The sequence below is a fragment of the Biomphalaria glabrata genome, chromosome 12 (genome assembly GCF_947242115.1).
Source record: "Biomphalaria glabrata chromosome 12, xgBioGlab47.1, whole genome shotgun sequence".
Taxonomy (NCBI): domain Eukaryota; kingdom Metazoa; phylum Mollusca; class Gastropoda; family Planorbidae; genus Biomphalaria; species Biomphalaria glabrata.
This window is the reverse complement of record NC_074722.1, coordinates 7,153,801-7,167,901: the sequence shown is the minus strand read 5'-3', so window position 1 is coordinate 7,167,901 and position 14,101 is coordinate 7,153,801. Positions and strand designations below refer to the sequence as shown.

Here is a 14,101-nt window from a genome sequence, read left to right as displayed (position 1 = left end):
ACAATCGATTATGACTCTTTCTTGTTTCGCTCAATTAAAGATCTGGAGAAATCTGTGGTTTAGATAGATCTAGACTAGATGTGTCCAAAGTTCTCTTACTCTAAAACAGGTAGATCTAGACTAGAGCTAGATCTCAAAGGTAATATATTATCAATAATTATATATATATATATATATAATTATATAATTATTTTATTTATATTTTTGGGACACCTTATCATAACTATACAGATTTTCATTCCACATTCCACATATAACTATTATTATAACCCATAGGCCATAGGTATACTATCATTAGTATCATATAGTCACCGTATAGTCTTATACTTATAGAAGACATATTACTGAATTTGAACCAAGTAGACAACATAGAAGATATAGTAGTACAAGAAAATGGAATTCAAAAACTATTAGCCAACACCAAACCAAATAAAGCTTCTGGACCTGATGGTATTCCAGCTAGATTACTCAAAGAACTAAGTAATGAGCTAGCCCCAGTGTTCAAAATACTCTTTCAGGCTTCACTTAACCAGGGCAGAGTACCAAAGGACTGGAAAGAAGCTAATGTCACCCCCCTATTTAAAAAAGGAGAAAAATCTGACCCAGGGAACTACAGACCAGTATCACTTACCAGCATCACATGTAAAATCCTAGAACACATAATATGTAGCAACATCATAAACCACTTAGACAAACATAATGTCCTCACACCATACCAACATGGCTTTAGGAAATATAGATCATGTGAAACACAACTAATAGGACTAATTGATGATTTTTCAAAAGGTTTAGATAATAGTGAACAAATAGATGCTATCTTACTAGATTTTTCTAAGGCTTTTGACAAAGTTCACCACCATAGTTTGCTTAAAAAATTAAAATATTTCGGCATTAATGGTCCACTGCATCAGTGGATTAAAGACTTTCTGATAGGGAGAGAACAAACTGTAATAATAAATGGCTCTAAATCAACACCGATAACAGTAAACTCAGGTGTACCTCAAGGTACAGTCTTGGGTCCACTACTATTTTTAATTTACATAAATGATTTACCAAATTGCATTAGTTCAGGAACAAAAGTCAGATTATTTGCAGACGATTGCATAATATATAGAACAATAAAAACAACACAAGACACAGATATTTTACAAAGAGAATTAGATGAATTACAGAAATGGGAATCAAATTGGAGCATGTCTTTCCACCCAGAAAAATGTCAGTTGTTAAGAGTAACAAAAAAACTAAAACAAATTAATTCCACTTATCTTATTCATGGCAAACCAGTATCACAGACTAAAAACGCAAAATACCTAGGTGTTATAATAAATGAAAAACTATCATGGAATCCACATATTGATGAAACTACAAAAAAATCAAACAAAGCATTAGGATTTATTAAAAGAAATTTCTATAAATCAAATAAGAACATAAAACTAAAATGTTACTTAACCTTGGTTAGGCCAATAATAGAATATGCATCCTCCGTTTGGGACCCCTCAACTCAAGAAAACATTAAGAAACTGGAACAGACACAAAATAGAGCAGTGAGATTCATAACAAACGAATATTCACATTTGACTAGAGTAACACCTTTAGTAAAATCACTAAATTTAGAAAGCCTTCAGGACAGAAGGCTCAAAAGTAAAGTAGCAATCATACATAAAACACTGAACCATAATCTTCAAATACAAAAACAAAATTTAATAAAATACTCTGAAAGACACAAAGATAAAGGCACATTCCTCGTCCCATATGCTAGGACAAATTTGTACAAATACTCCTTCTTCCCTAGTGCTATTAGAGCATGGAATGGGTTGCCTGAGCTAGCCAGGAAAACCAGTGACTTGGCAGAATTTAAGTCATTGGTTAATATGCATGACTATATGAATGACGCGTAGGACGTAATCATCTTCTTTTTTGAAGTAACGTCTGTATTATATAAGATAAGATAAGATAAGATAAGACTAAATTCTAGATCTAGATCTATATCATACTATATGTCACTATTCATTCAATGATAATTGATTGTGACTGTCATTCAATGATTCTAGATCTCTCTATGTCATATGACGATATGACAGTCACATTCTAATTCTATGATTATATAATTATAATCTATGTAGAGATCTATATAAGTATATTTATTATTTATAGTAATTTATTATAAATTAAATTAATTAAATTTAAAGTAGATGTAGACTCTTAGTAATTTATAGAATATAGAATATTCAATTAATCAATATCTAGATCTAGAGACTAAAGTCTAGACTATAAATAATACTAATAGTAGATCTAGATCTATATTCTATATTGTCACATTATTGTTTCCATTAGCTTGTCTAGAGAAAAAGGAAAGCTTTGAAATAATTTAACATGCACTTCTTATTTTTCATTGTGCAAACAACCCATATTGCCAATATTGCAGAAGTCAAAAGTCAATTTGTTTAATCATTAATGATAATGTGTATTACTGTATAGTATAATGTCACTATGATAATTAATCATAAATATGGCAAACAAAAAGACTTCCACTTCCACTCTTCATTAACAATATTAGTAACAGTTAATTAATGTCCTTCATTTTCAACAATTTCTTCCTTGAGATCCCACAATACCTTGCCAGCAGACACATTTGATTTGTGGTACACAGTACATTTAAATGGTCATTTTCTAAATCCAAGTAGTTCTCCCTAGCTTTTAAGGTTAATCACTTTGACAATGGGTCAATAACATGGTGGTATTAAATGCAGCTTTGCAAAAAAAATCCTGATGTATGTTGTAGAGGAGAGGTAAGGTTGTGTAGTCAGGATGTTGTTATTTAATTATGTCATTGATCAACTTTAACAAATTGATCAGTGTTTTTCCAGACAAATTTGTGAACATGCCCAATATCTGTATGTCCATGAGCTGCATAAATACCCTAGCAACCACATGTGCCTCCTGCGCTGTAGTCTGCCCACCGTGCTCTAGATGTCTATTAAATCATTATAAAGATGATAATCACTTTAGTTAAGCTCTACTCTATTACATAGCAGTAAATAATTGTGATTGCACTGAAACATGTAGAATATTGATCTATTGGTGAAAGACTAAAAATGAGTAGAAATGGTATAAATTTGTTTAAATTTTTCATTATAAAAAATACTTTTTTCAGCACAATTACAAGAAAAGCATGGCAGAGCATGGTGCCCACCTTACATCCACTGTTGAAAATGATCAGAGGCCAAACATATTTGAAGTTCTTGCACAGCAGAGTTTGATGTCGACAGTACGACCTGCTTTCAAACATGCCTTACGGGTAAAGTAAGAGTTCTGTCCCTGTTTAGTAGCCATATTCAATAGCATCAAAACCTTTTTTATTTCTCCTTTTCAACTGTATTAACTTTTTTTGGTCAGATTTGATCTCACTGCAAGAAGGGATAGATTTTTTTTTTTTCAAAAGAGAATATTTCATCCTGCATGTATCTATGTGATAATGTAATCACTCTCTGTTAATTAGATAACTTTCAGCTCATGTTTTTAGATCAAGGACATTGTAAATATGTTATAATTTTTTTGTTATGTCAAAGAATACAATTTTATTAAGTATATTTTATTTGTACCAGGTATTTACAGAGAAATATCCACAACAACTTGGAAAGCTCTATCAGTATTATGATGAGATATATTTAGTTTTGGACACTCTTATAGAAGCATATTATCTCAAAAAATATGGTAACTAAGATTTTTGTTTAGTAAACCTATTTAGTATCTTAAGTTTTTTGGATAAAATTTTTTTTTTTCTGACACCTTATGATTTATGGGGGAAGTCAAATGGGGTCATCTTGTTTTCTCACTTGTTGTGGTTTTATTTAGAGTCTTCGCCATCATTTGAAACCAGATTTGAAGCTCAGTGGTCATGTTTAAATTCGACATGATCGGTCCACTTGTTTTTAGCTTCTAGAAAATAGTTAAATTGAGCTTTCAATAAGGTAACATTTTTATTCTTTTGATAGGTTATCAATGAAAAGAAAATATCTGTTTTTCTGGGAGTGAAGAACAAAAAAAAAAGCCATTCTCTGCTAAGGGGGAAGGGGGGGGGGGGGGCAGGGGTAAAGTTTTCTTTTCACCATCTGCACATTTCTTTAGCAAGAGCTTTTCTTTGGATCTCTAATGTTTGTCCCATGACCTTTCTAAGATCTCTGTCTCTTTCTGAATCCATTTTCTGCTATCTGTTTTCCTCTACCTCAACCTAATCCCACCAGTGAGGGAGAACTAAGGCTTGAGTTGGTCTATATAGCCCTTTAGGGGGGGGGGGGGTATGCCATCCTCCTAAAAGCTCCTTATAAAAATTACCACTAGAATATGGTCATCTCCATGCAAATAGGTGTCCAAGCCAATGCAGGCAAATGTTGATCAATAAATAGTTTCTCTTCACTGTCCAAACTAGTGTTTCGCAGGACATGGTACTTTGCCAGCATACGCCCATTGTTAAGCACAGGCAAGTTAGGTGAAAGTGTTTCAGGAGACTCAGATAAATAATAATTAATGTCAAGGTATTTATAAGGAGAAAATAGGGATTTTATTTTCTATTCTGCACATTGTTTATGCATGGAGTAAAGTAATTATTCGTCTTGTAGTTTAAACAAAATAGAATTAACTCTTTCTCTCCTAACTGACTATACCAATGTTGATTAGAGCCTATTAAATGAACTTAAACTTTGGTTTTATAAACTTTAACTTGTGTTATATAAACCGAGCATGCATTCTTCTATAATTATATATATACCTAATATAACATTTCGTGCTTACATACAAAAAAAGTTATTGAAGTTTAATCATTACAGGGTAGTGAAACAAATGAAACACAAATTAGATAAAGGAATAATTCCATCGAAACATGGAAAATAATTATGAAGGGAAAGAGTTAATAATAAATATGTAGTTGTATGCTGTGTAAGTAACAATATCTATTGAGCATTTCATGACCTTTGCTCTGTAGGAGGGTCCTTTGCAGAAAACTTTTATGAAATGAAAAGAGTCCCTTCTGGTCAGCCTGAAGCTGCTAGTCTTACAGTAAAACTCAGATTACGGTCTTTATTGTGTTTGGTAAGTCATTGTTCTCTTTAGTTCACATCAAACAGGAGCATACAAATAAAACAGTGTTTAATCTTAGTTAGAACCGTATTAGAATATGCATCTTCTGTTTGGGACCTATCAATTAAAAAAAATTAAACATAAAGGCACTGGAACACATTGCAAAATAAAGTCTGTAAGACTTGTAACAAAAAAATAATCCCATTTGATTAGAGTAACACCATTAGTAAAATCACTAAATTTAGAGACACTTCAGGAAAGAAGAAAAAAAGTAATGTAGCAATCAATAATAAATAAAAATACTGAACCATAATTTATAAATTGAAAAACAAAAGTCTAATAAAACACTTAGAAAGACACAAAGATAGAGGCACATATCCTAGTCCCTATGCTAGGAAACATTTGTACAAGTGCTCCTTCTTCCCTTCTAGAGCATGAAATGAGTTACCTGAAATATCATGAAAACTAAGAACTTAAGTTTAAGTCACTAATTAGCTTGCATGACACATGAAATGCATAGTACATAATTATCTTCTCTTTTGAAGTAATGTCTGTAATCTATAAGATAAGATAATATTTGTGCATTTATTTAAGCCTGTTATTTACAATTTTTTAATTTTATTTAACATACACAAATCACAAGAATATAATTATTGAAATTTTTTTATGACAAACATTTCTCATTTTGAAAAATTATGTTTTACATTCTCATTTGTTAAAAAGATATCATGGTTGCTTCAACAGACTCTACTGCCCTATGTCTTTCAAAAGCTTGAAAGTTTCTTCGAAGAGTTGAAATATAAACATGGCAACACCAGCAGCAAGTTGGCATTCTTGAAGGTAGATACTACATTGAGATCCTTGAAATATTTTCATGTTGTTGATCATTTGTACAAGTTTCACCTCAATGATCTTATAGGTCATCGAACATGTGATGTAGAGCTAATATGTCATTAGCATTTATACCATTGGGCATGGTGGCTGAGTGGAAAAGTGAGTGAATAAGCCAATGAATGTGACACAATCTTCTTCACAAAACAGAATGTCCTGATAACCCTAACCATAACAACCCTTCCAAATTAATCATTGTAAACATTAAAATCATATGAATTATAAACTATATATGCACATAGTGAACTAACAATCAGATAAACAAAAATTAAATTGCATTGAGAATAAAGAAATACATTTAATACACAGACAAAGCAAATATCATTGCAGAAACAATCATTTTCTGTGACAGCTCTAAGGGTGACTAGGATACAAATAAAAGTAAAGGCATAAAAATTAAATGTATATGACTCTTCCCAGAATGCTATCATCCTTGATTTGTTTTAGGGAGATGTGCTAACCAACAGTTCAACATTTAAAAATAGTTTTTGCTTTACATTTCAAGGCATTCTGTCAGAAATGAAGAGTATCTATTCCTAGTTCAAAACTCTTTCAGGACTGTAGGGCGAAAGAAGTGAAGTGGGCAGATTTTAAGCTCAGGGTCTTTGTGACCATTCAAAAAGAATATCACTTGACTAGTTATCTAATTTGACCATGGGAGGAATATAGGGAAGGGCATCTGTACTGTCAGGGGGAGGTATGGTGAGAATGAATGTTACTTTGATTTTATATGATAGTTATATCCCTTTGTTTATGTACAGGCCCAGGTTATGTAAGTGAACAGTCTGCATATGTTATGAACTGAATGGTTAAGTCTTCTTTGAATGTGCGAGAGAGTGTGTTAGTTAGTGGGGTCTAGCTCCCGGTCCAGGAAGGTTGGACGTTGCTTCCTGGACTGGTATTTATGTATTTATATATTTCCTAAAGTTGATGGACTGATGGATTTGTATTACTATTTATTGAAGTTGATGTCATCGTATGCTTATTGAATATTAAAGTATTATTTATATTCCCATGGACATTTATAGTAGGAGTAAAGTGTATCAACTAGTAATTGTTCCTATTTCAGTAACTAAGCAAGTATTAAGTAATTGTAATTGAGTATTGAAGAACCCCCTAGCGAGCCAAGACAAAGATAAGCACAGAAAAGAACCCTGACATATACACACTTTTAAAGTAATAAAAGAATTTAAATTTTAACTATTTATTCAAAAGTTCTAATTTTTGAGGAATATATATTTCCTATTCACCTTATACTCTTTTCTTTTGTGCTAGAAAAATCTAACAGTCAAACAGAGGTTGGTCTACTTTTACCTGTCTATCTACCCTTATGTTCACACCACCTGGGAGGCTCTCTCATTGATATATATGCTTGCCTATATGTTACAAAGGAGTCGATGGCACCATCCCAGCATGCATCTGTCTGGCACTGAACTGAGTCGACTGGATAGTGATGACATGCCAGGGTCCACATTTAAATCACAAATACCATGGTCTCAACTTAGGTGAATTTTTTATACCTATAAAACTAATACTGAATGGAACCGTCCCTTTTTTTTTTTTTTCTAATACTATTCCTTTCTCTATATTTAGGATTGTCTTTGAGATGTTTAGATAGGGGGGGGGGGGGGTGGTGTAAGTTTTGTTCGGCCACTGAATTAAAGTTCAAGTGTTTTCCTAATAATTTATACCATGTGTCTTTTTGGGATGGAACAATAAAAAGGAGTGTTTGGACAAGCTCTTCAAGTTAATAATACAAATATGTCTTTGTAATCCTTGAGTTAATTCCGTCTTACTATTGTGTTTTACACATAACAAAATATTATATTGATAGGTAACGAAATATACATTCAAACCACAGTTTCACTCAAATATTGTATGTTTACATCTGAAAGTTGAATTTGACGAGAGAGCCAAAGAGTTTTTTTTGTGTCTTTTTTTTTTTTTAATGATCAGTGTGTTGCATCGTCTCTGTGATGTTAAAATGTAAAAAAATTGTGACCTAAGCAGTTTATTCATCCCTCTGCAGTCATCTCTTAGAATGAAATGCCATTATATTTTAAAATTATATTAATCTACTTTTCATATCCACGCACCTTTTTTACAATTTTTATTGGATTTTAGACAATGGAATACAATTTTACATTATTTTCTTTTAATTCAGACATAACCCAGAAGAATAGATAGTTGGTGGTCTTATGTACCCAATAATAAGAAGAATAGATAGTTGGTGGTCTCATGTACCCAATAATAAGAAGAATAGATAGTTGGTGATCTCATGTACCCAATAATAAGAAGAATAGATAGTTGGTGGTCTCATGTACCCAATAATAAGAAGAATAGATAGTTTGTGGTCTCATGTACCCAGTAATAATTTAGCAATATATATATAAAAAAAATATTTTTTTTTTACAAAGTATGAAATGTTTTTGTTTCTCTTGTTTTTCTTTAGAAATGGTGTTTATAGTATTTTTTATTCTTTCTCAGTTTCCCTGGCAAACTTGCCCAGTTGACCACTTGGTTGACCAACAGCACTGCCTTGTGCTTGTCCACAAGTCTGTCAGTTGGTATCTTCTTCCTCCAGTTCTTAGAATGGTGGTATGAGAGTGACAGCAGTGCCCCATCACTGACTGCTTTACCAGTTCCCTCCCCTCCTAAGGTAAGCTGCAGAGCTTTTTAAAATGTTCAGCATTTGTTTGATTTATTTTGACTCTATATAAAGGATCTGAGAAGATTGAATTGTCATTAGAGAAAAAAGTTTCTGATAAAAAGTGGCACATTAAGAGAGACTCAGATAATTTGTGTAACGTCCTGTGAATTGATTTCTCAACCTGCAATATGTGAATTCATCAGGATACCTGATAGATTTGCTGAATAGGAAATATTAGTATTGTTTATTCATTTAAAAACTAAATAAGCTAGTAAAAAATAAAAATGATTTAAAAAAAAAAAATTAGAAGCTCTGAAATGCTGCCCAACAACATATTAAAATTTTAATATGCAGTTTTATTGTCGTTCGCTTTTGAAAGGGGTACCTCTTTCAGACCTTGCAATCAGAAAATGGTGATGGTTAACTCTTTCTCTCCTAACTAACGATACCAACGTTGATTCCATCAGAATGTGGTAAATAATTACGGAGAGAAACAGTTAAGGAGGGTGGCACAAGGCCAAACGTCTTCACTTCCCCAAATGTTTTTCAGTTTCAGATTTGAACTCAAGACCGCACTGTTTGGAAGTCACATGCCTTTCCCCATTCTTCATTGGCTTACATATTTTAATTCACTGGAGTTTGAATATGTTTTAGTTAAACATTTTCTTTATTGATCAATACATGCCCTTGTCTCTTAACAAAGAGATGAAATCTTTTTGCAGAGCAGGATTTTCATGTTGTGATTTGCACACATTCTAGTCACATGATTAGTTGTGTTTCTTTTCAGACCACTAATCTCCATGGTGTGCGTCCCAATGTTTGTCCACTGTGTATGCAGATAAGGACCAACAGTACAGCGCTGTCAGTATCAGGGTAAGCCAATGAAAAAATAGTCATATGTAGTAGTAATTACCTGGGCAGTGGTCCCTGAATCACTGAATTCTTAATAGAGTTTAGCTTGAAAGAAGTCTTCTGAGGTCAGTGGTTTGACCAAGTTTGATGATTTCATAGGGCAATTTTTATAAAGCTTATATCAACTCACTCTGTCTGTCTGTCTGTCTGATACAAATGTTTCCTCCCACTACCCATTCTCTGATCAAGTTAAAAAGTTTGCAAGAGTGTTTATTGCCGATGACAACGCAGGAATGAATGCAAAAAAAAAAATTAGTTAATTTAGAAGAGGTATCTAATTAATTTTATTTGATATTGAAAAAGGAAATTAATCTTACTTTATTGAGATATATTGATGTAAATATGGAGTTCTTCCCTACATATTCTTCGGGGTTTTTTTTTCTGTTTTTTTTTCTCTTATTTGTGTTTATTGCTTGTTTAGAGCATGCTCTTCCTTTTCTGTGCCGACACCATTCATTATAGGATCTTGTATTCTTATTTCCATATTATGTGAGGATCTCTTCAGTGGCTGATTTTTGTGCTTCAGTGTGTTCTTCTATGTCAAGTGTTCAGTATTTGTTTATGTCTGTCATTAAAGGATTGCTTTTTGTAAGCTTAGAAAGAACTAGGGATCTAGATATCTCAGCACACACCTCTGGCAGATGAAGCCATTGTCCACTGGGTGGTCAGATCTTTTCTTTGAAGATGGCTTAAGTCTCAGAGATGTGCAACTGTCTCTGTTGAAGTTTTCCTGCTGTTCACTTAAGAGCCAGTTTCTTTCAGAGTTTTCCCTTTTATACCCAAAAAGTTAGTTGATGTTTTAGCTACTTTTTTAAGTGCTTCCTGGTATTATCTTTGATTTCCCTGATTAAATATTGTCATGTGCATATGAATTTTTTTTTAATTTTTTTTTTTGTGCTTAATTCAGCCCAAAGAAAACATTGTTGACAAAACTTTGGGGTAACTCTTTAGAAAAGTGTTGCAGACAAAAATATTAAAATGTTCTTTTCTAGTTTTGAGTCCTGACTCTTTCTTCATGTTGTTGTATCATTTAATTTGCCTGACTTTTATTTCTTTCTGGTAGACTTACTGGAAGATGTCTAATGTTCTTAATAATCTTCAGACCTGGCTCTGCTTTATCAGTTTAAAATTTTTACCAAAGTCAAGGTCTTGGCATTAGATCTTAAAGACTTCTTAATCAATACTAGTTTAATACTTTTTTTTTAAAGATATAGTCTCTATAGTTGATTCATGCTCACTACAATAAGCTTAGGAAAAAAAAGTTTGTTAAAATCAAATAAAATGTTGATGTAACCTAGCCAACAGTTAAACCAAATAACCTCAACTAAAGGATTGTATATCTTATCTTATATAATACAGACATCACTTCAAAAAAGAAGATGATTATGTTCTATGCGTCATGCATTTAGTCATGCATATTAACCAATGACCTGAATTCTGCCAAATCACTGGTTTTCCTGGTTAGCTCAGGCAACCAATTCCATGTCTAATAGCACTAGTGAAGAAGGAGCATTTGTGCAAATTTGCCCTAGCATATGGAACGAGGAATGTGCCTTTATCTTTGTGTCTCAGTATTTTGTTAAATTTTGTTTTTGTATTTGAAGATTATGGTTCAGTGTTTTATGTGTAATTGCTACTTTACTTTTAAGTTTTCTAACCTGAAGACTTTCTAAATTTTGCAACACTAGTTTAATACAAATTATTGAAATAGAGAGAGAGAGAGAGAGAGAAAAGAAACAAATGATCTATAGTTCAGAGTACAGCAAGATATGGAGAGACAAAGTCATTACATTGCACAGGAATAGGTTAAATACATTTTGTTTATTATTTTATGTGAAAAAATTGTTGAACATATTTGAAAGACTAGAATTACTCTGGCTAGAATGTTAAATTATACATGTGTTAGAGAGTGTTTATAATCACACTTCTTTATTCTCTCAGGTATGTGTTCTGTTTCCCTTGTATAATGAGTCACATTGGCCAGAAACACTGTTGTCCAGTTACTGGCTACCCAGCCAATGAGGATCATTTGATCAAACTCTATGAAGATGATACATAGGACACAGTCAAGGATCTTCATTGCCCAAGTCTGTGATATCATCACTAGTTTTGTTATTGTGATTTAATACATTTAGGACAAGCAACTCAACGAAGTTCTACCATAAATATAAGGTGTATTTATTAATAAGGGGCAACAAGACACAGACAAGGCACTTCAGCCCTTCTATACACAAGGAGTCTTCTCTCTAGTTCTAGCAGTCATTTTCACATCAAAACATATTACGGACCAACGACAGCCTTCCCTGTGTCGCTCCAGGTCCATACAGCAGTCTTCAGAGAGTACAAAGGATGACACCTTAGTTGCAAATAACTCTGACTCTTTCCACTCAAGAGAGATTGATGTAAACATGCTTTCTTTTCATCCAGTGTCTTCATGTCCTATGTTCAATAGTTTGCTCATATGCACCACAACGCTGGTGCAAGGCAGTGTACAACAGTAGCATTTATTTCAGATTTAATTTCTTACTAACTTTAGTTGATTCAGTTTTGATTTTATATTTCATATATATTGCATGTTTTCATGCTACAGCTTAGTAACTGTGCACTTGTTCAATCCATTTAATGCACACAATGTGGAGGTTATGAAGTTATGTTTGAGAAGATTTCCTTGCTGCCTTCGACTGTTCAGTAAACACAACTATCAGCTTATGTCCAATTAACAATTCCTGGTCTACATCAAGATTCACTTTTGAGGCCCCTTATTTGGTAACCCATCAGTTTATACTACTCATCCCATTCTTAGGGTGAAGCAGGACATTTTGGCACAGCTGTTTTGGTGCATGGGACGTTTTGGCGTGAAATGTTTTGGTCACATTATTTATGTTTATTGTATTATTTCTTTAAAAAGAATGCTACGTATCTTATGTTTTGTACGTGTTTTTGGGACTAATGTATTTTTCATGTACTGGTATTAAACAAAAGATAATTTTGTCCAGTATTTTTTTTTATATTTAACTATGTTATTATTGTTAAATCACTCAAATTATAATGTGAGTCTGGGTTTTAATATTGTTCAAATCAAAATAAAGCAATGATAGAAAAAGTTTATGAAATTTTTAGTGGAAACGCAAAGGATTTGTTTAACTAATAGTACTTCCAAGTATATAAAAGAAGACTGATGAATGTCATCCTTTGTGTTTCACACACCTAACCTGTAATTTATGGGAGTTGGGGAAGCAGGCTAATCTCATTTTCCCAGGTAGAAATCTGACCTTTCATAGTTCATGTTTTACATGCTTTGAATGTTCCTCAGAATTAATCATGTTGAGGATTGTGGCAGGCAGGGTTTGAACCTGGGACTATCATGCCACAACATCACTTACTGTTCTTAGGGTAATCTAATGCTTGTTAAATATTTAAATAATCTGTGTGTGTTTTTTAGTTACTTTGAAGATGAGGCAACAGATTATTTAATCATTAGTCATTATGTTTTTGTCTTTTCTGCCACTTATTAGCAGGGAAAGTTAGTCTTCTTTTTGTCTAAAGCAATAAAACATTACAGATGTTTTTTTAAAAAAGAAGATAATTATATTCTGTTTCCATGTGTTAAGACCAGCTTGTTGACCAGCATGTTTAATACGCTTGATTAAATTTGTTGAATACTAGTTGTGTGTGAGAACATCTTGAAATCTTGTTTCTAATCAGACATGTTAAAATTCCGAACTATGTTAATGTTTTTTGGAACAGTAAATCTATGTTTTATACGCAATGATTTTGAAGGTTTGTTCTTTAGTTTGTTGCTAATGTGGCTTCAGTTGTTTCTTTAATGTTGCTCTCTGGAAGGATTTCAGACATTAATGTATGTTTGCAATCGTTAGAAAAAATTCCTTTATCTCCCACGATAATGTAGAATATTTTAGAAGTTATTCTATTAAACAATATCCAACAAAATAATTAATTACCAATAATTCATTGAGTAATTGGTTAATTTTTTTTATTGATTCATGTCTTGTCTATGAATAATTGTGCAAAGTTTCAACTGAATCCGAGAAGGGGATGAAACCTTAATATTTAGCCATATCTGTGAATACTGATGGATTAATTTTCATTGTTGATATTAAACAAAATAAATAATTACCAGTTATTAATTGACTAAACGATAATTTTTTTAATTGATTCAAGTCTTGTCTATGCCAGTAAATAATTGTGCAAGGTTTCAACTTGATTTGAGAATGGCTTTAGGAGAAATAAAGTGTACATGCAGAGTGAGCTGATATAAGCTTTGTTCAAAATCTTCAAATCGTTGTCCTGCTTGTCTTTTGTGTTTGGTTCAATAAACAGCCATCTTGTCAACAAATCTCTGACCAATCAGAGCAAGTTTAACACTGAAACATCTTGAATATCAAAAAAAAAACTTGTAGCCTCTATTAGATAACAGACATCAGATTAAATGTGAAACATTTAGATTATGAACTCTTTCTCTCCTAATTGACGATGCCAACGTTGATTTAACACACATTAAAGTAAACTGATTTTGGATTTATACATTTTAATTTGTATTGTATAAAAAGA

General features: G+C 32.5%; 1 protein-coding gene across 1 annotated transcript; it reads left to right on the top strand.

The window, feature by feature from the left end:
* Positions 1 to 3: 3 nt before the first annotated feature.
* Positions 4 to 13,302, top strand: LOC106067393 (peroxisome assembly protein 12-like). Its single transcript, XM_056006250.1, has 9 exons — positions 4 to 139; positions 3,155 to 3,298; positions 3,606 to 3,714; positions 4,982 to 5,088; positions 5,821 to 5,916; positions 7,243 to 7,472; positions 8,455 to 8,626; positions 9,405 to 9,490; positions 11,471 to 13,302. The coding sequence occupies exons 2-9, from the start codon at positions 3,173 to 3,175 to the stop codon at positions 11,586 to 11,588; spliced, it is 1,044 nt and encodes a 347-aa protein (XP_055862225.1). The 5' UTR covers positions 4 to 139; positions 3,155 to 3,172; the 3' UTR covers positions 11,589 to 13,302.
* The last annotated feature ends 799 nt before the right edge of the window (positions 13,303 to 14,101 follow it).